Here is a 23885-nt window from a genome sequence, read left to right as displayed (position 1 = left end):
TTTTGGAAGTTCTGCTTTTTTTTTTTTTTTTTTTTTTTTTGCTTTGTCTTTTTTTTTTTTTCTTAGTTCTGGTAGTTGGATATATTCCACTTAAAGATTGATTTAGTATTTGAATTAGTTTTTTGGCCACAGCGATTTATTGAGTTAACCCAGAAAGTCTTTTATTACATGTAGTGTTGCTTAAGGAAATGAGAAATCTTGGTTTTGATAACCAAATTTTGGTATTCTTTCAAGCATTTTGACTTTGGGTCACATAGGTTAGAATAGAAAGCCCAGCCTATCCTGAACAAACTTGTAACTTGGATAGGTTATAATTATTTGTGGGAGAAGAAGTGAAATGTACTGAGTCTAGAAGAATTCATTCCTAGGGTCAGAATATCTTAGAACTCTTTGAATACATATATATATTAAAATGCAGTTCATAAGTACTTAGGAAATGTTAGCTATGTTGTTGACTCCTCTTTGGTGAAGTGAATATATATAAAAATATGTGTGTGGTGTGTATGTATAGTCTGTCTGTTACTCTCTGAGGTCTGTTTTCTGAAAGCCTTTGTATCAGGACCCAGTCAGGAACAGCCCAGTCAGTGACTGTTTTCAGAGGAAGAGTTTGGTATAGGGAATTGACTACGCAGGTATTGGGAATTGAAAAAGCTAATGGAACACTGGGATTAAGCAGAAATGATCGTTGTGGGAAGCAGCTACCACCCGGAAGAGACTAAGGTTTCAGAACCTGGATGCTTGGAGAACGTGTGCCCCTGTGGAGGCAAGGCAGCTCAGAGCCCGGCTGCTGCTGCTCTCTCAGGAGCTCAGAGCATAGGTCCTGAGGAGCTGGCTCTCAGACTTTGAGGTGCCGGCACCCCTGGGTCTGAACATGGGCCATGAGGCTGGTTCTGAAGTGTGGCAGGAAGCTGGAAACTAGAACGTACTGGGGCGTGTGGCTCAGGTGGCTGACTGGGAACATCAAAGTGAGGAAGAAGCAAGTCCCTTTTCCCTCCTCCAGCTTTCTCTCGTTCCCCTGTTGGCAGAGACCGTGAGGGAGCTCCTGGTGAAAGACGTGTTAGCAGTGTCACACAGGAGAGCAGAGTTTTTCCCTTCCTGAGCAGCAGTGGTGTGTAATGAGGAACATACTGCTTTCGGGTTTTTCCTCGTTACCTACCGGCTTCTGACTTTGCGGTAGTGAGTGGAATTTGGCCTTTGTCAGCGCAGACTTGCCTCTTCCTGGTTGTATGATCTTGGGCAAGTTTCTGAACTCTGCTGAGCTTCCCCTTTTCCTTGCAGAGTTGTGAAGATGAAATAAGATCTTACGTGGCTCAATGAAAAATGACTTCCCGTTTCCTTTTTTGATGGACTTGCTCATGTGCCGACTGGATAAAACACGGCCCTTGGGGTTCAAAGATCCGGGTTTTCGTTGTTCAAGTTGCTAGCTGTATGAAGTTCAGCAGGTTGCTTTAGCTCTCTGAGCCTGTCTTTTCTCTCTCAGAGTAGGAATAATTTTACTCACCGTAAGGGTCATACAGATGGTATAATGCACGTAAAACTTAATTTGCAAATTATAAAGATGGTGATATGCTAACATAAAGCTACCACTAAATAATATTTATGAATTTCTCTCATTTAATCTGCACGGAAGACCTAGATCTGTTGTATGCTAGTCCCTGCACCCTTCACTACCATTTTATACCGATTTTATCTGTGTAAAAATTCTGTGCAGAAAACACAGACAGTATTGTTCACCGTTACCCCTAACACACCGAAACAGAAGTGACCCAACGCTGCCCCTGCCAGGCATCTCTGCAACCACTGATTTACTTCATGTGTATTTTGGTCATATGTGCTTATTCCAGAGAAGAGACAGGACAACACCCAGATGCCCTCAGTGAATAGCTGGCAGTAAGAATCTCTTCTGAGCGCAGATGTGCCAAAGATTGATGTGTAGCGTAATCTAGTTCTAATTATTTGTGAGCTTTTTCATTTAATAGAAATAAACGAACAAAAAAAACTTTGGAGTAACTAGGTTAGGGGATTTGTAGTACAAAGTTGATTGGTTGAAAATAGATTATCTCTTGTTTTTAAAAATACTTCATAAACCAGGAGGCATTTATTGTGCATCTAATATTGAGGCCCCTGGTGTGGGATATAAGACGTAGAAACGCATCAGCAGTGTATAATGCTGTACTAGTTTGTCTTGCCTTTCTGTTCCTGGAAGAATTCATGTTTGTGTTGGGGAGAATAGTCTGTTGGCTCAGAAGGAAAGTGAAAGGTTTTGAATAAAGAGGGGACCATTAAGCAGAAATACAAAGGTTAAATGCATTAAATTTGCTTCGAATAAAAAATTGAGTGTTGGGAAAAGGTTAAGTCTAGTTAGGAAGTAACTTCAGTGGTGATGATGAAATTAGTGACCTTAAGGTGTTGAAGACATGGCAGTTAGAAATGTCTCTATAGGGGCGCCTGGGTGGCGCAGTCGTTGTGCGTCTGCCTTCAGCTCAGGGCGTGATCCCAGCGTTGTGGGATCGAGTCCCACATCGGGCTCCTCCGCTATGAGACTGCTTCCTCCTCTCCCACTCTCCCTGCTTGTGTTCCCTCTCTCGCTGGCTGTCTCTATCTCTGTCAAATAAATAAATAAAATCTTTAAAAAAAAAAAAAAAAGAAAGAAATGTCTCTATAAAGTGGAACTTCTCCATCCCTTATAGCTCGGAATTTAGTGAGATGGTTGGTTCTCTTTGCTCCTTTTTCAGACTTTCCAAAAGACCTCATTATAATTGTCTCACCCATCACAAATTCTCACAGCACAAGCCTCCAAGGCAGACTTTTTGGTGAGATTCCTGTGTATTACCACAGATACACTTACATAACTATTTATTTAAGCATGTTATTTTCTTAAGGGTTTATGTTTAGATTTGGGTGAGATTGTTTTTCACACTGATACAAAAATAGCCATGAGCGGTGTTACTACAGTTGTCTGTGTATATATTAGCTCAGGGATTGATGGGGGTAGAGGTTGGAACTGGGGAAGGAATAGATGGGTTGCTGGTTAAGAGAAAAGACAATATTCTTATGCTAATCCAAGCTCTGGATAAGGAGCAAAGCAGCCATGCAAACAATGGCTGTGGAGCCGGAAAGTCTGCAGTGAGTCTAGGCCTTCTCAGAAACCTTGTCAGGCCCGGCGCCTGGAGCTGCCTAGGGGGAGGGGCCCCTGGAAGGGGGAGCTTTCTCCTCACTACTTCCCGGGCCAGCTTGTTGAAAATTCCCAAACCTCACTACTAGAAAGTAAAAATTAAGGGTGGGGGGCTTAACGGGAAGAGGAAAGAATGACTTTAGTTTGTTTTTTCAGCTGACTTCAGCCTTTTCCTGTTTTTTTATTCTGATTGAACTGTTGGTTCAGCCTTATTTCTGTTTACCAAGCTTTGTAATTTTTTGTTTAAAAAGAAATTATTTATATTTTATTGAATAATTTGTCTTAGTTTTATTTTCTTGAAGAAGAAACAGCACCAATCTATGTATATAGCAACGGAAGATAAATTTATTTAGATGCCTATTTGAACTAAATATTTTAAGATAGCTTTTAAACAGCAGCATTTTGAAATTTCGATCATACAGCATTTCAGATGTCTGCATTTCCTTATATCCTTAGCTTTGCAAGACTAGATATTTTAAATTTAATATAAAAATTCCAATGAGTTATTCTAGGGATTTCAAAAAAATGTTATTTTCAGATGTTAGAATTATAAAATACTCTGTTTCAGGAATAATTGCAAAATATGGTTACTGTTTTGCTATGTCATGATCACAGAAACAGTTAATATGATGGAACAAATAGAGGGAAAGTTATCAGTATTTATATTATTAATAACAGTAACCACAACAGTACCAACAACAGCTGTTACTTATCGAATGGTTAGTACCGAGATGCACGATGCGAACTCATTTAAATGGGTTAGTGGTATCATTCCCATTTCGTGGCGAAGGAGACTGAGATCTAGACAGCTTGCATAACTTCTCCCAAATTACATCACAGATAAATACTGGAGCTGATATTTGAAACCAGTAGACTGACATCAGAATTCGCTCTCTGAAATTTGCCAGGATATTATATGAGAAGTGTCTCTGCCTAGCACATAAAACTGATGTCATTTTTCTGGAACTCGTAGTTTAAAAGGGCACATGTTTAACAGTATAGAGAGTAGAACTAGGGATGGTTTTCTCCCCACAGAAATGAACCTTACTTGTTGAGCTAATTCTAAAAGAAAGAGCATACTTTTGGTTACTCCTTTGAAAGAAAGATGTTACTTACATTCACCACTTAGTTCTCCGGGCGCTGTGACTATCTTATACTTCTGTTGTTATGCTCTGATTTGACTGTGCTTTCCAGACTTTTGTTTTTTGGTTGGCTGTGCATTAACTTACAGTGATTAGGCTTTTTATTATTTTAGCAAATTTCTCATAATAACTGTATCATAGAGCAGTGAATATTTTTCTTTTGCTGTCCAAGAGATTACCCCCAAACCTAGCAGCTTAAAACAAGCATTTATGATCTCCTACATTTTCTGAGGGTCTGGAATCCACCAGGAGCTTAGCTGGATAGGTCTAGTTTAGGGTCTCGTGAATTGTGCCAGTGAAGCTGTGGCCACCTGAAAGTGTCCCTGGGGTTGCGGGATCCGTGTGCCAAGTGGCTCACTTCACATGCTGCTGGCGGGAAGCCTCGGCTCCTCACCACGTGGCCCCCTCTGTAAGGCTGCTTGAGTGTCCTTATGACATGGCAGCTAGCTTCCCTCAAAGTGTGTGTTTCAAGAAAGAGCAAGGTGGAATCGGAAATGCCTTTTATGATCTAGTCTCTGAAGTCACACTCTGTTGTCTCCATCTCATTTTGTTTGTTAGAAGTGACTCATTAACAGCGGTGGAAAGTCTAGGCAGGTTGTAGGCTCCACCTACCGAAGGTACTGTCAGAGCACTTGTGGACATATTTAGATCACCACAATGATCTTTTGGTAGATTGTTGTTGTTTTTAACCTGTGAAAAAGTATCACTTATGAATAGTAGTTTTTATTCCAGCTGTGGTAATGTACACTACATTAATATTGCACATGATAGGTCCTAGACCATGAACTTATTTTATCAGTGAATGCCAAATAAATATATGTGGTGTTAATGCTTTTATTAATCCAGTTTTTAAATGAGTGTTGGTATTCTGGGGCCCTCTTCTCTTTTCATTCTTAGAAGGCCATCTCATACAGAGCCATAGCTTCAAACACTCTATGCTGTTGGCGTAATAGATTTGTATCTTCAGTACCAAATGTGTCCTTTAAGTTTCATGCCCATTAGATGTTCCCTTTGGGTAATCTCAAATGTCTAAAATTGAACCCTTGATCTCTTCTCCTCACTCCTTTCAAAATCCACTTGTCCTCATTTCAATAATTGCTCATGCCAGAAATGTAGAGATCTTCTTCGACCCTCACTCTCCCTTACCCCCACATCGAATCCAATACTAAGCCCTATTGAGTCTGTTTATGAAATATACCTTGAACCCATCCACCGTACCACCACCACCCAAATCTTAACCACCATTATTATCCCTCTCCTAAACTACTACGCTGTCCTCACTGGTCTGTTGCTTCTGCTTTTGTCCCCTCCACTCCATTACATAGAAACCAGATAATTGCCTTCCATCCCACTTAGATTTAAATCCCGGATCCTTCATACACTCTTGCCTGATCTGGTCCTTGTTTTTCCTGTTTCTTCAAACTCACATCCTACCAACTACCGCTTATTCTCACCATTTCAGAAATATCATTCTTCCATTGCTCTTTTCTGCCTCGAGATTCTTGACAGGCTATTCCTTATGCCTACAGCTCACCTCTGTTTCTTTACCTGGCTAACTCTCATTCTTCGGATCTCAACTTAATGTTGCTTTTTAGCATGGCTTCCCTCAGTCTCTCCAGATGAGATTAGGTCACTACCCCATGCCTCTCTCGAACCTGGCACTTTTCTTTCCTCACACTTACCACAAGTTATGATTACGTATGGTTTGTACTGTCTTGTTCAGAGCCTCACTGTCTAAATTGTCTTGTTTAATGACAATGAACTCCTTGAAGGCTGGGTCCGTTTGCCCTCATGTGTATATTCTCAGTGTCTAGTACAGAATCATGTATATAATAGGTACTTAATAAATATTTAGGAAATAAAATAATAGTCAGTGGCAAGAACACTGTTCCTGCAGGACTTCAGTGTTAGAAGGAATCTGATGAGTCACTCAGTTGGTCTAGTCTCCTGTCCGTCATGTCTGTCATGTCCTTGACAGAGGTGCATTCACACTTTGTTCCTTTGATACTCTGTGAGCAAAGGCCCCCCATCTTTGAGTTGTATCTCAAGTGTAGTCATTTCCCTCTTCTTTGCATTCCTGTCATTCCTCTCTAAAGTGTTCAAGAGGCCTGACCAGGTGGATGAAGGAAGGTGGTGACCCTCTTTGATTACAGCAGTGTGCCTCTGTCCCTGCTTGATAAGATTGCCTTCATGTCTAAGCAGTTGTCGTTAACACTGCTGCATATTGAGCTGGTAGTTCGCTAAAACCAAACTTTTTTCTTTTAAAGATTAAGGCTTTCCATTGTTAGATTACAAATGAGGCAATTAAAGCCATTTTACCTTTAGCCTTCTGTTGGCTGATAGCTGTTGTCTATACAAGTTACTGCAGGTTTTTTTAGGCTATCAGAATTTCGTGAAGATGGGGTTGTCATGGATCACACTTGTTACTTCCTGTGGCATGTTATAAACGTGTGTGAGAGGAGGAAACTTTATTGAACACCTGTTCTATACCAGGGTCTCCTATTTTATTATATATAATTTACATTGTATAATGTACATAAAATATCCAGCAGGGCAGTCTAGGGTAGCAGTTAACATGGACTCTGGATTCAGATGTCCTTGATTAGAATTAGAGCCCTGCCTCAGTTTCCTCATCTGTAAAATTAAAATAATAGTCACACCTACCTCATAAGGTGGTTGTGATGATTTGATAAATTCATATTAACATATTCAAAGCATTTATAAGGGTGATGGTACATAATTAGAGGTGAATATGTATTAGGTATTACCTCATTTAGTTCTTAAAATAATTATGATTTAATAATATAATCTCAGTTTTACAGATGAAGAAACTCATCCAGAGAGGTTAGGTTACTTATTTCAGGCAGAGCAGGATTTGAACTTGTGCCCAGGATAGCAGTCATAAATGTTTATGTGGAAGAAATCACACATAATCCCCTTCCTATGAATGAGACTGTGACTGTGACAGGTGCTTAGAGTCTCCTCAGCTGCTCTGCAGGATGCCTTGGTTGTCCCTCTAATGAGACTAGACCACAAATTAGCTTTAAATAAATTGATGAGGAAACAATGACTCTGGAAATTGGAACCAGTCATAGCAATCAGTTTGCTTCCCAAGACCATGAGCTCCTTGAAGCCGGGACTGTCTTGCTCATATTTGTATTCTAGCACCTGGCACTGATGTGTCCTATGCACTCAGAAAGTGCTGTTGGTGAGTGGACGTATGGAGCGGGGGGAGCTAGCAAGAGAGGCAGAATTGATGCCAGGGTTTTTGTCATGGGGGACTGAAGACATGGCACCTCCTTCCTCTGTGATAATAAATGGAGGAGAAGGAGGCAGGCCTAGAGGGTTGAGAAGGAAAGTTAATGCATTTGATTTAGACAAGTTGTGTGTAATCCTAGTAGAGATACTTAATAGGCAAATAGAAATATGACAGGAGAACAGGGTTGAAATTATACCACAGACCGCTTTTGAATTTGAAACCTGGAGCAAGTATGCCTAGAATCGCAACTGTGTAATTTCAAGAAGGGAGTTTTCCCAAGAAATGCTATTAAGTCACATTATAGATGTTGTTCTGTAATTATTTTAGATTTTACATCTTACTCTCTCAGCATTATGTAGATGGGAAGCAATTTAATTTTATAGTAGAGAAGTAAGAAATTGTAGAGATTTTAGAAGTCAGCCATATTAAAATGCACAATATAAATGACACTCTATAAACCTATTTCCTCAATACCCTAAGTGCCTTTGAAGAGCTAAGTAAAGTGAAAAATTCTTAGGTTGGTAAAATAGAAAGCTCAGATTGTTTATGATAGAAATCTTGCTAGGCATAATTGTGTCATGAATAAATAAAATCTTTTTCATTCAGGAATATTTTAGGCTGAAATCAATGAAATCAAATTGTCTGAACCAATAGCATGGGAGGAAAAACAGAATTATATTCATCTATATGCCAACTAGTGAGGGCTTTTTTTGTTACTTACTTCAACTATTCTATAATTGCCAAATCATACCTGGGGAGGTTATGTTTCATGTCATCCATATTAAAAGCTCAGCTTTATACTAATGAAATCAGATTTGCAATATTTTAGGAAAATAACTTTAAGATATATTTCTATTTAATGATGAAGCACACTGCATATTTAAATATGTGTGATTACCTAGGTAAGCTTTCTCTTCTGCAGAAATTTGAGGTGTTTTTATCACATCTATTAGGATTTGAAAGATTATTGGTGAATAGCTTCGTATTTAAATTCAGTTTTTCCTACTTTATTCTTAGTATATTTAGAAATTGTTACTAATAGGGGTGCCTGGGTGGCACAGAGGTTAAGCGTCTGCCTTCGGCTCAGGGCGTGATCCCGGGGTTATGGGATCGAGCCCCACATCAGGCTCCTCTGCTATGGGCCTGCTTCTTCCTCTCCCACTCCCCCTGCTTGTGTTCCCTGTCTCGCTGGCTGTCTTTATCCTGTCGAATAAATAAATAAAATCTTTAAAAAAAAAAAAAAAGAAAGAAATTGTTACTAATAAAATAATTAGAGCAGCCGGAAAAGACTATCGGGATTATTTAGTGTACTTGTTTTACATATGCTTAATCTGAGATCAGTAGAGGTGGCAAACTATTTACTGAATTATTTAAGCTTTTGAATTACAGTGCTTTCTGTTGTTGTAAATAAAGATAGCTTTCATCTTTAAAAATGTATTTCATTTCTGGGTGGCTCAGTTGGTTAAGCTTCCCACTCTTGATTTTCACTCAGGTCATAATCCCAGGGTTGTGAGATCGAGCCCCATGTTGGGCTCCATGCTGGGCGTGGGCCTGCTTAAAATATTCTCTCTCTCCCTCCCTCTCCCTCTGCCCTTCCCCCCATTCTCTCTCCCTCTCCCCCCCCCAAAATGTATTTCATTATTTAAAGGTATTTTGAGCATTTGTTTTTCTCTCTTAGTTTTGAAAACTTTCGAGAATTCAGTTATATTCATTACCTTTTTTAAATTTTTATCTTTCAGGAGTCAAGAGAAAGCAGCGGAAGTTGGAGTCATTGTCAAGTGATTGAGACCTTTTGCAAGAAAATCTCTTTGAATAAAAGTCATTTAAATTAGTGACATAACAAGACCAGTTATTAGAGGTGACAGTGTACAGGAAACATTAAAATTGAACAATGACTCAGCTGTATATTTACATCAAATTATTGGGAGCCTATCTGTTCATCATTTCTTATGTTCAAGGTAAATCAGTGTTCATTTAAGTAATCTTTTTCAGTAATTTTTTTCTATATTTAAAACACTCATTCTTGAAATTGCTTCTTCTCCTCATGTCCTGTTTTGAACCGTTAGGCTCAGTATGCCAGCATAGCTTTTGAGTAAAAAGGCAAAGAATAAATACATGCCAGATAATTTTGAACTTGATTGTGATAGAAACATTTTCAAGTATTTGTAAAATTTCAGCCTCTCTGAATCTGTTCTCTTATTCATAACATGGGCATCATGATATGCAACATTAAGTCTCGTGAGAATTAAATGAGATAAAGTATAAAATGAAGGATCTGTCCTAGTAAGACTAAGACACAGGGTAATAGGTACTCAAAACTTAGTTTTAAAATTCCTTTCTCCTTTAAAATACAATGTGGAGTACATGCAAATAATTAAAAAAATCATTTTGTCATCATTAAAAACATTTAGAAAGGTAAGTTGCATTTGTGTGTGCTAAATACTAAAATTTCTTCTTAGAATACTCAGTTTTATTTATGGACAACATCGTAATTTTGTGTTCACAGCTCTGAACTCCCAAACAGGAAATTATTGTGATGATTTTCGTTCACAGTGATAAAGATTAATATCTACTAGTAAGAAATACAATTAAAAGCACAAATTTTTTGATAGTTTAATATTTTTAATGTATTTATTTATTTTAGAGAGAGAGAGAGTGTGTGTGTGTGTGCGTGCGCACCAGTGGGGGGGGGCGAGGCAGAGAGAGAGAGAGAGATAGAGAATCCCAAGCAGACTCCCTGCTGAGCACAGGGCTCGATCCCATGACCCTGAGATCATGACCAGAGCCGAAACCAAGAGTCAGACATCTAACCAATCAAGCCACCCAAGGCGCCCCTGACATTTTCATTTTAAAAATAAAATCTGTAGCATCATATTTTATCTTAGGTTTAACTAATACCTTTAGTATTTTCTTGCCCAGAATACAGAGAGCCTTCTTCCAAAAGCCACTTTTTTTTTGGTGAAATACCAAATTATTTAATAAAACATCTTTATTTTAACAGCTCTTGTTATGTGTCTTGTTGATCAGCATTAGCCAAAGCTGTCATAGATTTGAAGATGAGTTAAATTAATAATAGCATATTGGCTACCTCACTTCCAGGTAATCAGTATTTGATGTTAAATTTTTTAAAAAATCTGGGGCGCCTGGGTGGCTCAGTCGTTAAGCATCTGCCTTCAGCTCAGGGCGTGATCCCAGAGTCCTGGGATCAAGTCCCACATCAGGCTCCTCCGCTGGGAGCCTGCTTCTTCCTCTCCCACCCCCCCTGCTTCTGTCGCCTCTCTTGCTGGCTGTCTCTCTCTGTCGAATAAATAAATAAAATCTTTAAAAAAATTAATAAATAAATTTTTAAAAATCTATATAGATCACACAGAGGCAATATGATTAAAATTCTTTCCCCACCCTGATTCAAGTTGTTCTGTAATAAACTTTTATTAGATGAAATAAATTGGTATTTAGTTGTCAGGTATAAGTGAAAAATCCCAGTAAGAATTACATTTCTGTGGTGAATAGCCAAATGTGTTACATTTCCTTTCAAAAAGATTAGTTTGAGAGTTGCTTTAAATAAAATAAAAATATTTAGTCTTAACCAAAACCAGTGTAGAAGAAAATGGTATTTCTTAGAGATTACTAAGGATTGGAGAGTGGTGTTAGTGGAAATAACTTGACTCTAGCTTCAACTTTAGCTTCAGTTGTGTCTTGGGAAAGTTACTTTCTCCATATATTGGTTTCTTTGTTGTAAAGTAGAAACAATAGCGCATATCCTAGATGTAAACAGAAATTTTTGGAGCATTAGATGTTTTGATAAAGATTTAAGGCCTTTATAAAATTGAGATAAAGTTAGTCCTGTTGGAACAAAGAATGAATCACCTGATATTAACATCTAATCGCTATGTAATCCTTGGCTTTGGCTTGGTCACAAGTTTTAGAAATGGATTTTAGCTTCAAGAAACTAATTACCCAACAAACAGTGACTTAAACAAATAGATATTTTTTTTTATGTAGATGGTAGATATTTGCTGGTGCTCATTCAGTAGTTGAGTGGTGTCAAGATTGACATCTGTAGTTTTCTTGGCTTTTCCCTAATGGTTACAAAATGGCTGCTGTTATCTGCATTGGAGGAAGGAAAAATGGGGAAAGGGTCAGCAGTGACTTCAACTGGATGTTATTTCAGGAAAGTAAAATGTCCCCAGAAACCAACCTTCTGCTGGCAGATTTTATTGTGCTTGTTGGACAAACTGAGACAATTGCTAGGGCTACTGGAAAACTGGGAGACAGGATTGTGACGGTCAGCTTAGATTAATCTAAGTCTATTGCCTATGACTGGACACATTGTCCCGCCAGAAAGAATCAGAGTTTGGTCAGGAAGATAGGGAAAATAGATATCCTTTGGACAACTTAAAGAGTCTGGAACAGATTCTTTCTCTTCTGTCAGTTAAGGTGTTTTCAGCTATAAGTAACAGCAGCAACAACAGCAAAAACCCAATTCAAAATAACTTAAACAATAAGGCAGGTGTTGTTTCACAAAACAAGAAGTCTGAAGGTAGGGGAACTTCAGTAAGTTAATTCCTTGGCTCATCAAGTTTTTTCTCTTTTTCAACTGTGTTCTCCTCCACCTATTAATTTAGCCCTAGGTTAACTCACTTCATGGCCACAGTGTGGCTGCTGTGGGGCCAGAGATCACATGTAGATATGACAGAACTGAGTTGGCAGCATTCGGTAGAAGAGGAATGGATGTCTCTTGTGTCTCTTTTTAATTGGTAAAGAAATCTCCCCAGGCACCTGTCATCTTCCTCTCCCCAGCGGACTTCCTTCTAACTTTATTGGCCAGAATTAATTTATGCTCTTGTGTAAGCAGTGGCAAGGGGAATGGAACTAAAATTGTTGGATTAGACAAAGCAGTTATCTTTACTGAGGGTTGGGCTGTGCTTTCCTGAATCACATGGAGGTGGGAGCCAATACTTTAAAAAGGATGTGTGTGTGTGTGTGTGTGTGTGTGTGTGTGTGTGTGTGTGTGTGTGTGTGTTGCTAGCAAGGTAAAGGGAAGAAGAACACCTAACAGCATCTGTTGCAGGGTACCACATCTGTCCACCTAACATCATACATACCCTTCTCAACATGCATATACTAAAAGTGCTCGTGTTGATGGAAATACTGAGTTCCTCCTCAAAGGTATATATGTGTATATAACCCAGAGGTTTATCCACTTCATGCACTCAGCCACTCATCCAGGACTTCTGGGTAGTATGTAACCTTGTCCACCAGGTTCACGTGGGCCTCTTCATGGTCTGACAGTTGGTAGCTAAGGGAGAAATTGTCGGTGCCCAACATACCCAGTGGTCAGTGATGAAGAAGAAATCGGACAAGTACTATATAAACTCCCATTCAGAAGGACAACCTGGAAGCCACCTTCAGTAGTCGCTGCTCTGTAGCACACAGTTGAAGGAGAATTGTTACTGATCACTTCGTACAAGCAAACCATTTATGTCCCATTGGTCTCTCCAGCTCTCCTACCTTATGCCTCCTGATTCCTATTCTAGACGTTCCGCCTTAAGGACAGGGGAGGATTTTTCTCTGCTTGGTACAAAGGAAGCCCATAGATTAATGGGAAAGTAAGAAAAATTATTTAGGAATAAAAATGTAAAATCACTGATGCCAAAAATTGCCATTAATGACAAAGGAAGGTGGTGTAAATGTGTCTGTATATGCACACTTGTATCTTTTAGCTATTCATCTCCCTATTTATATATATTTGTGTTTTTTTCCTGAGTTGTTACACTTGAGCATGTAAACTTTAAACATTTTTTTGCATATATTTGTTTTGAAATACAGCCTATAGCCTCGGCCCACCCCAGACCTCATAATTTTATGCTTTGTAAACACAGGACTTGTGGGTAGAAAGAGATTGGCATATTGTAGGAACTGACAGAAGGGTAGCATGCCTGAGCATGGTGGAGGGTAGGTGCTGTGAGTTGATGTTGGAGAGGTACCCAGGGTCCAGGTCCTGCTGGCGGTGGGCATGGTGAGGGAGGTTGGAGTTTATTCTGAGTGCATATGGAGCCATTAATTGGTTTTAAGCAGGGGAGTGACAGGATCAGATTTATGTTTAAAAGATAACTCTGGCCCCTGTGTGGGAAATGGATGGGAGGGCCCAAGCACAGAAGTAGGGAGGTCAGTGTGGAGATTCTTATCTCAGAAGGTGGCACGGCGTTGATGGGCCCAGGTAATAGCAATGGAGTTGGAGAAAAGTGGAAAAACTTGAGATCTGTTTTGAAGATTGAACCAAAAGACTTGGAGAGATGGGTTTGAGGAGATACGTCAATGAGTTCCATTTTGGACAAGTTAATTTTGAGATTACTTAAGCAGCTCAAGGCTGGAGGAGTAAATCTCGGGACCATCAACAAAGAGATTTGTTTAAACCATCGGGTGGGTGCTGTCACCTAGGGAGATCGTGCAGAGAGGCTGTTGCTGTTATATTTCTCTGCATCCATGGCTCTATCTAGGGAAATCTTATAACTTTAAGGTACAGCTTAGTTTTCGTTGCTTTTGACACCTAGGCCGAGTTTGTGTTACAGGCTCCTTCCTTTGTTTACCTTGTATTATATCACTTTTCACAGTGTGTTTATGTGCTTATTGCCCTTCCCTGTTTCTCAAGGACCAGATCAGTTTCCAGCATTCAGTAACTTGCCTGCACATAGCTGGCCTCTAATTAATGTTTTGTTAAATAAGTATTTGAGGTAATATAAACCCCAGATGCAAATTATATTATAATTAGAATTTTTATTTCCTAAATTCAAGTAGTGTTTTGGGAAATTATGTGTATTAACCATGATATAACTTTGAATATTCTAGGTATTGGTGATCTTTTAGGATGATCTTTGTTATTAATTTCTTCATTTGTACCTTATTTTATATGTAACTAAGCCCTTTATTATACATTCATTTCATCTGTATACAACCTTGAGTTGAATTGGGCAGGAATTATTATCACCATTTTTTAGAGATAGAAGAAGAGCTTCAGAGAGTAGCATCTGTGGATATATTTGGGATTTGAACCCTTACCTTCGCACTCTTATTTTCATGTCATTTCTACCACACTATACCGCTTTTTCTGTGTATCACTAGATTTTTGAAAAATTAATTGTATGTAGTATATTACTTACCATTTGTTCCCCATACTTAAATTAATGCTTCCTTCTGTTATCATAGTGGATCTTAAAGCTGGTGAAGAAACTTCAGGTGGCCTCTAGTCCTGCGGTCTTACTGAGTAAATGAGGTCTGGAGAAGTGACATGGCTTGTCTGTGATCTTCCAGCTAACTAAACTGTATTGGGACCATCGTAGGACCATAGTAGACCATAATCCAAGTCTCCTTGTTTTTAGCCTAGTGGATTTCTTCTGTTCCTGGCCACTCCACCCTTTTGTTAATTTTTACAGTTGACCGTCCTAACATAAATGAGGTCTTAAAGTTTTGTTATCAATTTAAAGGGTTAAATGAAGATTATTAAAATTCAAGGCATGGAATCACTTAAAAAAATTGCGACATTCTTTTCCTGTTATCAGTGTGTGTATGTGTGTTACTTTTTCTCTTCAGTAGTGCATCTCACCGTTGTGGCTCAATTTAAAGTCAAGTCCACATTATACTTGAACCACTTATTTACCATTTATAATGAAATGTTGTTTATACACAGTTCTCTTAATATTTTACATCTATTTGGCTCTACATTTTACTCCCTAAAGGTCAACCCTACAAGGAATAGGCTAGCCGATTTCAGCGGATTCAGAGGGAGGGAGGAATTACTAAAACGTTTTAGTTCTGTTCAGCTTTCAGTCTGAAAGATTCAGTAGCAAATATGACAGTATCTGTCATTTGAGGCTACTGGACTCTAATGCAAGAACACAGTTCTATTTTCATAAGCCAGCTACTGCTCTACAGTAACCTTCAGTTTCTGGCAGCATAGACTGGATTTGAACCAATGACCTTGAGATAAAAGGCACCAGATAATATGATTAGTCCCCTTGCTGTCACAATTCCCTTACTCAAGCAATTAAAGTCCAAAGCAAGATGCTTAGTAACTCCACTCCCACGTAGAGGCACAAATAAAGAACTTTTTTTTTTTTTTTAAAGCTAATCCCAAGTCTTGAGCCAAGGAGTTTAAGAACCATAATTTGTGTATTTTTTAATGATTGGAAACAATCTCAGACTTCCTCTGGAATCGCTTCCCATTTTGTACCTTTCTTACAAGCTATGACCATGTTCTACCTTTGCCACATTGTTTTTCTTCCACTGTGCAAAAATTGTGACATAGTCCTCTCCGTGTGTCCCACGATACCAGGGACAATTAATTCTGTGCATAGTCGTTTATTAACAGATGTTAAATGTATGAATGAAATGTGTTTTTAATTAAACACAGTAGCTGCCATACTGTAATAAGAAAGCTTAGAAACTTCTCATTGGAAATTGAAATGAAAGAATTAGCTTTTCAGAAATTATTTATTCATAAGTTTTACATTTGAATACAGGGCAGAATCTGGACAGTATGCTCCATGGTACTGGGATGAAATCGGACTCTGACCAGAAGAAATCAGAAAATGGAGTAACCTTAGCACCAGAGGATACCTTGCCTTTTTTAAAGTGCTATTGCTCAGGACACTGCCCGGACGATGCTATTAATAACACATGCATGTAAGTATTTTATGCAGTCCTTCTTAAAGTTATGAGACTAGGAGTGCATTTGGTGCTATTTTAAGAATTGGTTACATTGTTTAAGGGTTGTTTTTTTTTTCCCTTTAATTTTCTCTGGAAAGAGCCAAAAAGCTTCTCGTTCTGTATATGGGAACATTAGTACTACTACATGATTGATGGTTCTTTTCTTCCAGTAACATTGTAATATCCTTTTTAAAGGAGATAAAAGGAATCTGGTATTTGTCTAACATTTTGAGTTTATTTAATAATCCTTTGATCATAAAGTTTACTGATACTTATTGTAGAAAATTTAGAGATTACCAAAAAAGAAATTCACCCAAAATCTTATAATTCTGAATTGGTTGAAATATTTTACAGAAAGATAGGAATTGATATTGTGATATTTAATTAATTTTATGTTACTTTCTTACAAGTGAGCTCCCAATCCAAATCTGATTTATATGACAGTTTTAATTCTCCTGCCTAATTTTATGTTAACTATTCAGCACATTTATATATGATCATATAATTCTATTCCATATTGTTTGGGGACATTGAAGAATTGGCTTATTAGCCAAAAAAATTCCCTGAACAACACAGTCTCATCAGTTAATTGATGTAATGAAAGTAATAACGTCCTGGTTTGTACTTTCCTAATAATTGTATGCTCTTTGAATGTCACCAGATATAAAGCAAAAAAGTATACATGTAAAATATTGAAATTATACGATTGTTCATCATGTCTTAGATTTGTTGTTTGTCCATTGGTGGTGGTTGAATTTATTGTGACAGCCAGGATGATCTGTCAAAGGGGAGTGTTCCACACTATGTCACCAAGTAATTTCTGGCCAAACTTACTGTCTGTAGTATGTGCCTGATATGTGTGGGCTGTTAGTGGCTTTGTAATCCAGAATAAAACTGAATCATTAATTTTAACAGGATTTTACCCCACATTTAGCATTTTTTTCTTACAAAAATTCAATAACTCTGCAAGTCTTTTAGGTTATATGAATGATAAATAAGAGCACAAAAAAAGCCCTTTTTTGGGAAGATTTTATTTATTGATTTATTAGAGAGAGAGAGAGTACATGCAAGTGGGAGGAGGGGCAGAGGGAGAGGGAGAGAGAATTTCAAGCAGACTCCCAGCTGAGCACAGAGCCCGATATGGGGCTCGATCCCATGACCCTGAGACCATTACCTGAGCCAAAATCCAAGAGTCAGACACAACCGACTGAGCCACCCAGGCGTCCCCCCAAAAAAAGCTTTTAGAAGTATCTTCCTACCCATTAAAATCTCAGTGAATATATTAGGGGTAAACTCCAACATACTAATACTAAAATGATAACATTTCATTAAATATATACATATGTAAATTTCTTTTTTATAATAATATTTTTTATTATGTTATTCACCATACAGTACATATGTAAATTTCTTAAAGCTATTCAAAAGTTATCCCTTTTTTCCTGTCACATTCAGTAAAATGCACCTGTCAGGATCTTAGTCAGTCTGTTTTTCCCAAATACATTTTTCTTTGTCATTTAGTCTGGTTTTGTGTTTCATAGAAAAGTTGTTTTTATTGTCTATGGTATGTGAATACTGAAAATCCTATGGCTAAAAAGAGGAAGTCATTTTTTAAAAATTTATTTATTTGAGAGAGAACAAGGGTGTGCGAGTTGGGGGAGGGGCAGAGGGAGGGAGGGAGCGAGCAAATGTCAAGCAGAGTCCCCACTGAGCATGGAGTCTTGCTTGTGGGGCTTGATCCTGCGACCCTGAGATTGTGACCTGAGCCTGAGCTGAAACCAAGAGTCAGACAATCATTTGAGCCACGTAGGTGCCCTAAAGAGGCAGTCATTTTTAAGCATAATTTTAAAACATTAAGATTCTTTACTTTGTAAAATTTTATAAATCAGCTTTCTGTGATCGCATGACTGTGATTAGCAAAGAGAAGTTACATAATAATTCATATTTGGAGGACTCATTTTGAAAAAAGTCTTTTTCCACCTTGAACCATTAGGTTTTAGTTCAGGCATGACCTCTTTCATTTGCCTGAAAGCCCATAGAGTTTTGCTGATAAATAACACGTGAATGCAGTTCTAGTTCAAAAAACAAGGTACTGAAGGTCATCAGTACCCAGTCACATTCAAATTGAGGTTTAGTTGGTACTTTCTGATGTGAAGTTATGTTTTTTGTTTTTTTGGGGTCTTTTCTTTTAGAACTAATGGGCATTGCTTTGCCATCATTGAAGAAGATGACCAGGGAGAAACCACATTAGCTTCAGGGTGTATGAAATATGAAGGATCTGACTTTCAGTGCAAGGTAAGATCTCATTTGGGGCCTATGAAATAAAGAAGAGAGGGGCCACATGAAAAGTATTCATCTCTCCAGGAGAAGTGTGCCTGATCTGCTCATCACTGTATGTTCCTGTAAATCAAATATATTGGAGGAAACTTAGGTCATGCTTCAAGTAGTAGGACTGTGGTAGTTGAAGTTCCAGATTATTTTACTTTAAAAAAAAGTTTTAATTCATCCTGTTTCCAAATTGTCATGACTGCAAAAAAAAACCTGTCACAGTATCACCCGTGTATTATAAAATTGGCTGGAAAGACTTAGGGTGATGGGCAGTAACCTGCGTGTCACTGAGACAAGTTAAGTCCTTGTAAGGAAATCTCAGTGGAGTTATTTTAACAGCGGCAGCAGAGGCATCTCAGAGCTGGTAATAAAGAGTTTATGAACATCCTGATGGCTCTCGGGTATAAACCTAATCGCTTCAAAATCCCGTATAGTAATTCTGCCCCAGCAGTTCTTCCAGTGTTTTTGAAAAACAGCTTTAGACAGAACCATTTGTTCACAAATTTAAGGTTCAAGTATTTTAGGAAGTTATTCCCATTATTAAGAAATTCTCGGGATTGGTAGAAACTTTAAAGGTTATATGTTCCGTTCCAACCTCTGCTAAAGTTGGGGATCCACACGTCCCCTCTGTACATCCTTCCTCCCCCCACACATGTATTGCATCCCATCTGTTTTTCTAGTGCGACACCTCTAGTGACAGGGGCTCCTCACCTCCCAAGACCACCTGTTTCATCTGTACAAACAGCCCGACCTGATCTTTAGAAAGCTTTTCCTCCTAATGACTATAAATCTCTTCCTGTCCCTTTGCACCACAGAGAACAAATCTAAAGCTTCTTTAATAACACTGCCCTTTGCTGTGTGAAGTAAGTTTTTTGTGTGGTCCTGCATTCTTCCCCATTCCCTCTCGTCTTTGCCTGATGAAAATGCTAGTTCATGGTCACCTCAACTGCTCTATGTATGATCAGCTTCGTTACTGCGGTTTCTCAGTGTCGCATGCAGAATCAAGTGTAGTTTGACCGGAGGGGGGTGGGGGGGGAAGCAGAGAATAAGTAACTCCTTTCCCTTTTTCTAAATACAGCCAAATCTCATGTTAGATGGTGGATTGTCATACCACACTCTTGACACATGTCGAGCTCCTGTTAGCTGAAATCCCCACTTTCACTCACACTACTGCTGGACCACATCTCTTCCTTTCTTTACTGGTTCTTTTGGTTTCTTGACACAAATAGGATGGGAATGGAATGAGTTTTGTGAAACAGTTTCACATACTTGTCTGTGTTAAATTTTATCATGTTAGAATTAGCCCTTTGCTGTAATTTATCAGGATTTGGGGGGGATGCTATTTGATTATTTCTTCCAGTTTTATGCCATTTGCATGTTTGTCAACCACAAATTCTATACATTTTTTAATCACTGAGAATATTGAAGAAAGAACTATGGTTAGAGCACTGAGCTCTGCAGTAACACCCAGTATCCTGCAAGCCCCCTAAACGAGGTGCATGACAAATCGAATTCACTGATACAAGTTAGTTGTTGAGACTTCACAGTCTGTATTCAGATCCATGTGCGGCTGCTCACTAGCTGCAGAACTTTGGCACAAGGAACTTTTCTTTTTTAAAGTTGTTTTCTCATTTGTAAAGGAGTTGTAAGGATCAAATGAGATAATGTATACGTAAGGAGTTTAGCACACGGCTTAATACATGTTAGCTCTTACTGTATTGATGGTACAACTGAGCAGCCGTTACACGGGTTACGTACATCCCTATGTACACAGACTGTGTTACACAAGGGTCACATGGGCACGGGGATGGTTTAGGGGAATTGCTTTCCAGAGCCTAATCCTATAGTGTCCTCTCGGGCTGCCTGAGAGCAGGGCTCCCCAGGCAGTTTCTGTTCCTTTCTGCCTTTCCACAATCGCCCATCTCCTGGTTTACAGATCAAAGGCCTGGGACCGAAAACCTCATTTCCAAACAGTGTTGTTGTAATTCATATCTAAGTACCTCAGCTCACATAACTCTGGACAAATCACACAAATGGACACAGGTGGAGGATGGGAGTGAGGAGTGCAGGAATAGGAAAGGTCCCCTCCCCCAACTTGATCATCTGATCCTTGCCTACCCAGACATACAGTTAACCTATCTAAGAAAGGTGGGAGCTGAGCCTGCTGTTGCTGTGCTTGGTGAAGCCACATTGACTCTTCCAGGAGTTCATAAGCATTTTTTGACTTGTTCTAGAATCCCCACTAGGATCATGTCACATTCACTAGAGCAGGAAGAATTAATTTATCGAATATTTACTGTTTGCACTTAATATGCTAGGTACCTGGTATATGTTACCTCATTTCCTCGCAGTTACCCCATAAGGCAGGTATTTTTGTCCTCCATTTTACAGCAGAGGCAACGGAAGCCCAGAGAAGTTCATCGTTCACAAAGTTAGTAAGTGGCAAAGCCAGAATTTAATAAGCTTTTTGGTTTCAGAGCCCTTGCTTTTTCCATAATACCATGATGCCTCCAAACTCTAGTTGGCCAAATCTGCTTTCTTTTCAAAAAAAAAGAAATAGTGTAACAGTTAGCTCTTCAGTTTCCAACTTGTTCTTCCTAAAATCTTCCCATCACACCCTCTTCCAGGCCTCTCTCTTCCCTTGCTGGGGCGTGATTACCCGGCTTCGGCTTCGAGGGCAGGCACTCATGTAGAACACAGGAGCCCTGGAAGATCTCTTCCTGTGTCTGGGAGAGCAGCTCCTACTTATGGTGCTGATCTTTGTCCCCCATCACCTGCTGTTTTGTCAACAACACAGCCGCTGCTTGGTGGTCTGTCTTCTAGCACTGCCAGAGAAACGCTTTCTTGGTTTTTCTTCGCATTTTCTCTTCTGCAAGGCCCCGCTCGTTTGGATCGTTAGCCTTCCTGCGGCTGTTCTTGGATGCTTCATAGTCCTTGCGTTCATCTTCAGTTACGTGTTCTTCATTCCATCCTTCGTGTAAATGTTTTCGATCTGGCATTATTTCAGAGTCATCTAACTCCTAACATATCTCTCTTTTCTCTTTTTATGATCATTTAAAAGTAAAAATTGTTTTAATGTTAAAAATTCAGTTAAAGTGTAAAACGTATGCTTTTGGAAGTTTCCACATACTCTTGACCCACCTTCCCTGATAGAATCTCAAGTCGTGGACTCCTATTCACCTTTTTAAAGTTATACTCGAGCACGCTGAAGTTTTTCCTTTCTGGCCATCTGATATTTAAGAATAACATGGTCAATTTCTGCTTATATTGTTGCTACTTTTATAATGACAAGCAGTTCCTTTCTGTTACTATTTTGGTCCAGAATGGCAGTTTTCCCAGGCAGTGCTAAAATGTCAGCATTCAAGTTAATAACTTGTCAAGTACTGTACCAATCAAGTCAGACTTCACACATAATTGTTTATGTCTGTTCTCATGACTACGGTCTTTTCCTGTGCTCATTTTCTGACCTATTAGGGACACATGTCATATCTGGTTGGTAGACTGTAAGAAACTCAGGAATATGGCTTCTGTATTTTGCTTTTGTCCTCACTGCATCTGCTTTAACTTGCTTCTCCGTGGGGCTCCTTAGTTTTAGCCTAGTTGTTGTAAGCAGACTGTGCTAAGTATCTTCTACCTACTCGACTACTTTTCCTGACGTCTCTTTTCTTTAGACTGGGACAGCCTCCACCTGAGCAGTCTCAGTACTGCTATGAGATCCTCTGTACCCTACTAGTTCATCATTGTGATAAAATGTCTTATCCATGTTTTTTAAGGAAAGGATCCCGTGAGTCACATTTTTACTAAAAACAAATGAATAGTAATATATTAAGATTCGCCAAAGTTTTGGTGAAAAATACTTAGGAACTTTTGTTTGTAATTTATAGTTCAGTGTTCCAACACACCATCCACATACATATGTCCTCCTTAGGAAAAATAATTTCACAATCTTCACTATTTCAGCACAGATTCTAATTTTTCAGTAATCTTTTTTTACACATAAAACTTGGAGGTCCTTTTCTTTTGACTGAATTGTAAATTACATTTATGAATATTTAAAAAACTTCATTATCAACTTACAACATCAAGCCATTTTTAATTTTATTACTACTCTTTCTCTAGGACTCACCAAAAGCCCAGCTGCGCCGGACAATAGAATGTTGTCGGACCAATTTATGTAACCAGTATCTACAGCCTACACTGCCCCCTGTTGTCATAGGTAGGTTAGCCGAGAAGAGCGTGATGATGATTCTCACTAAAATATTTTCTCTGGTTTTAACAATAAATACAAGCTTTCTAGAATTTAACACTACAAATTATTTTTCTTCTTTAATACGTGCTAGAAAGATAATATATGTACTTCATTGTTTACTTCCCTCGTCAGGTCCGTTTTTTGATGGCAGCATTCGGTGGCTGGTTGTGCTCATTTCTATGGCTGTCTGCATAATTGCTATGATCATCTTTTCCAGCTGCTTTTGTTACAAGTAAGATAATTATTTTGATACAGAATATTTTGTTGAATATTAGATATGAGCAGTACAAAGAAATCAGTGACCATTGAATATAATTCATACACCATTAACTTGTGTTCTCTGATTCTGTCTCCTTTAGGTTATAATCTCCTAACTAGATAATTTTCTTAAGGGAAAAGAGGATCTTACTACTAATCAGTTAGTTGAATCCAATTTTATACTTGTTTTGTTCATGAGTTCTTATGATTTTTCTTATTTATAGGATATTGGACTTTCGTATATTTGAATGTTGAAAATCTGTCCCAAAAAGCCAACTACATTATCATTCTTTAGTTATTTGTGGCTTCAGAATTGTTTGTGTTTAGTCATGATTTCAGAGGATAGTTGCCAAAAGAGAAGAGTAGTAACAGGAGAAGATAAACTTCGGTAATAAAGCATTATCTTACTGGCATGTGAGTAGACTGAGATCAGTAGAACAGGTTACTAGACCCACAGATAGACCCAATTATATAAAGAAATTTAGTATATAGTAAAGGGAACACTTCAGATCACTGGGGGAAAGATGGATAATTCGATAAATGGATTTGGTAGTGGGTAGCTATATGGAAAAAGATGAAGTGTTTTGTTTTTAAGATGAAGTTTAATCAGTTACCTACATTGCAATAAATTTTACCCAAATTAGAGCTAGATATATGTAAAATGAAGTGATTAAAGCACTGGAACAAACCATGGAAGAATTTTAAAAAATAATCTCAGAATGTGGAAGCCCTTTCTGAGTCTGACACAAAACCGAAAAGCAAAAAAAC

The 23885-nt window shown here is 38.5% G+C and overlaps 1 protein-coding gene across 2 annotated transcripts in view; it reads left to right on the top strand.

Moving 5' to 3' along the window:
- Positions 1 to 23885, top strand: part of BMPR1A (bone morphogenetic protein receptor type 1A) — a 132932-nt gene that overhangs the window by 90424 nt on the left and 18623 nt on the right. For both annotated transcript variants that reach the window (XM_040623926.1, XM_008696139.2), the window contains exons 3-7: positions 9316 to 9534; positions 16096 to 16258; positions 18475 to 18577; positions 22730 to 22826; positions 22992 to 23091. In XM_040623926.1, the coding sequence (XP_040479860.1) occupies positions 9468 to 9534; positions 16096 to 16258; positions 18475 to 18577; positions 22730 to 22826; positions 22992 to 23091 (530 nt within the window). In that variant the 5' untranslated portion in view covers positions 9316 to 9467. The remainder of the gene's footprint in view (positions 1 to 9315; positions 9535 to 16095; positions 16259 to 18474; positions 18578 to 22729; positions 22827 to 22991; positions 23092 to 23885) is intronic.

Source organism: Ursus maritimus, unplaced genomic scaffold (assembly GCF_017311325.1).
Source record: "Ursus maritimus isolate PB19 unplaced genomic scaffold, ASM1731132v1 scaffold_7, whole genome shotgun sequence".
Classification (NCBI taxonomy): domain Eukaryota; kingdom Metazoa; phylum Chordata; class Mammalia; order Carnivora; family Ursidae; genus Ursus; species Ursus maritimus.
Note: the sequence above shows the minus strand (reverse complement) of the source record. Positions and strands in the feature narration are given on the sequence as shown.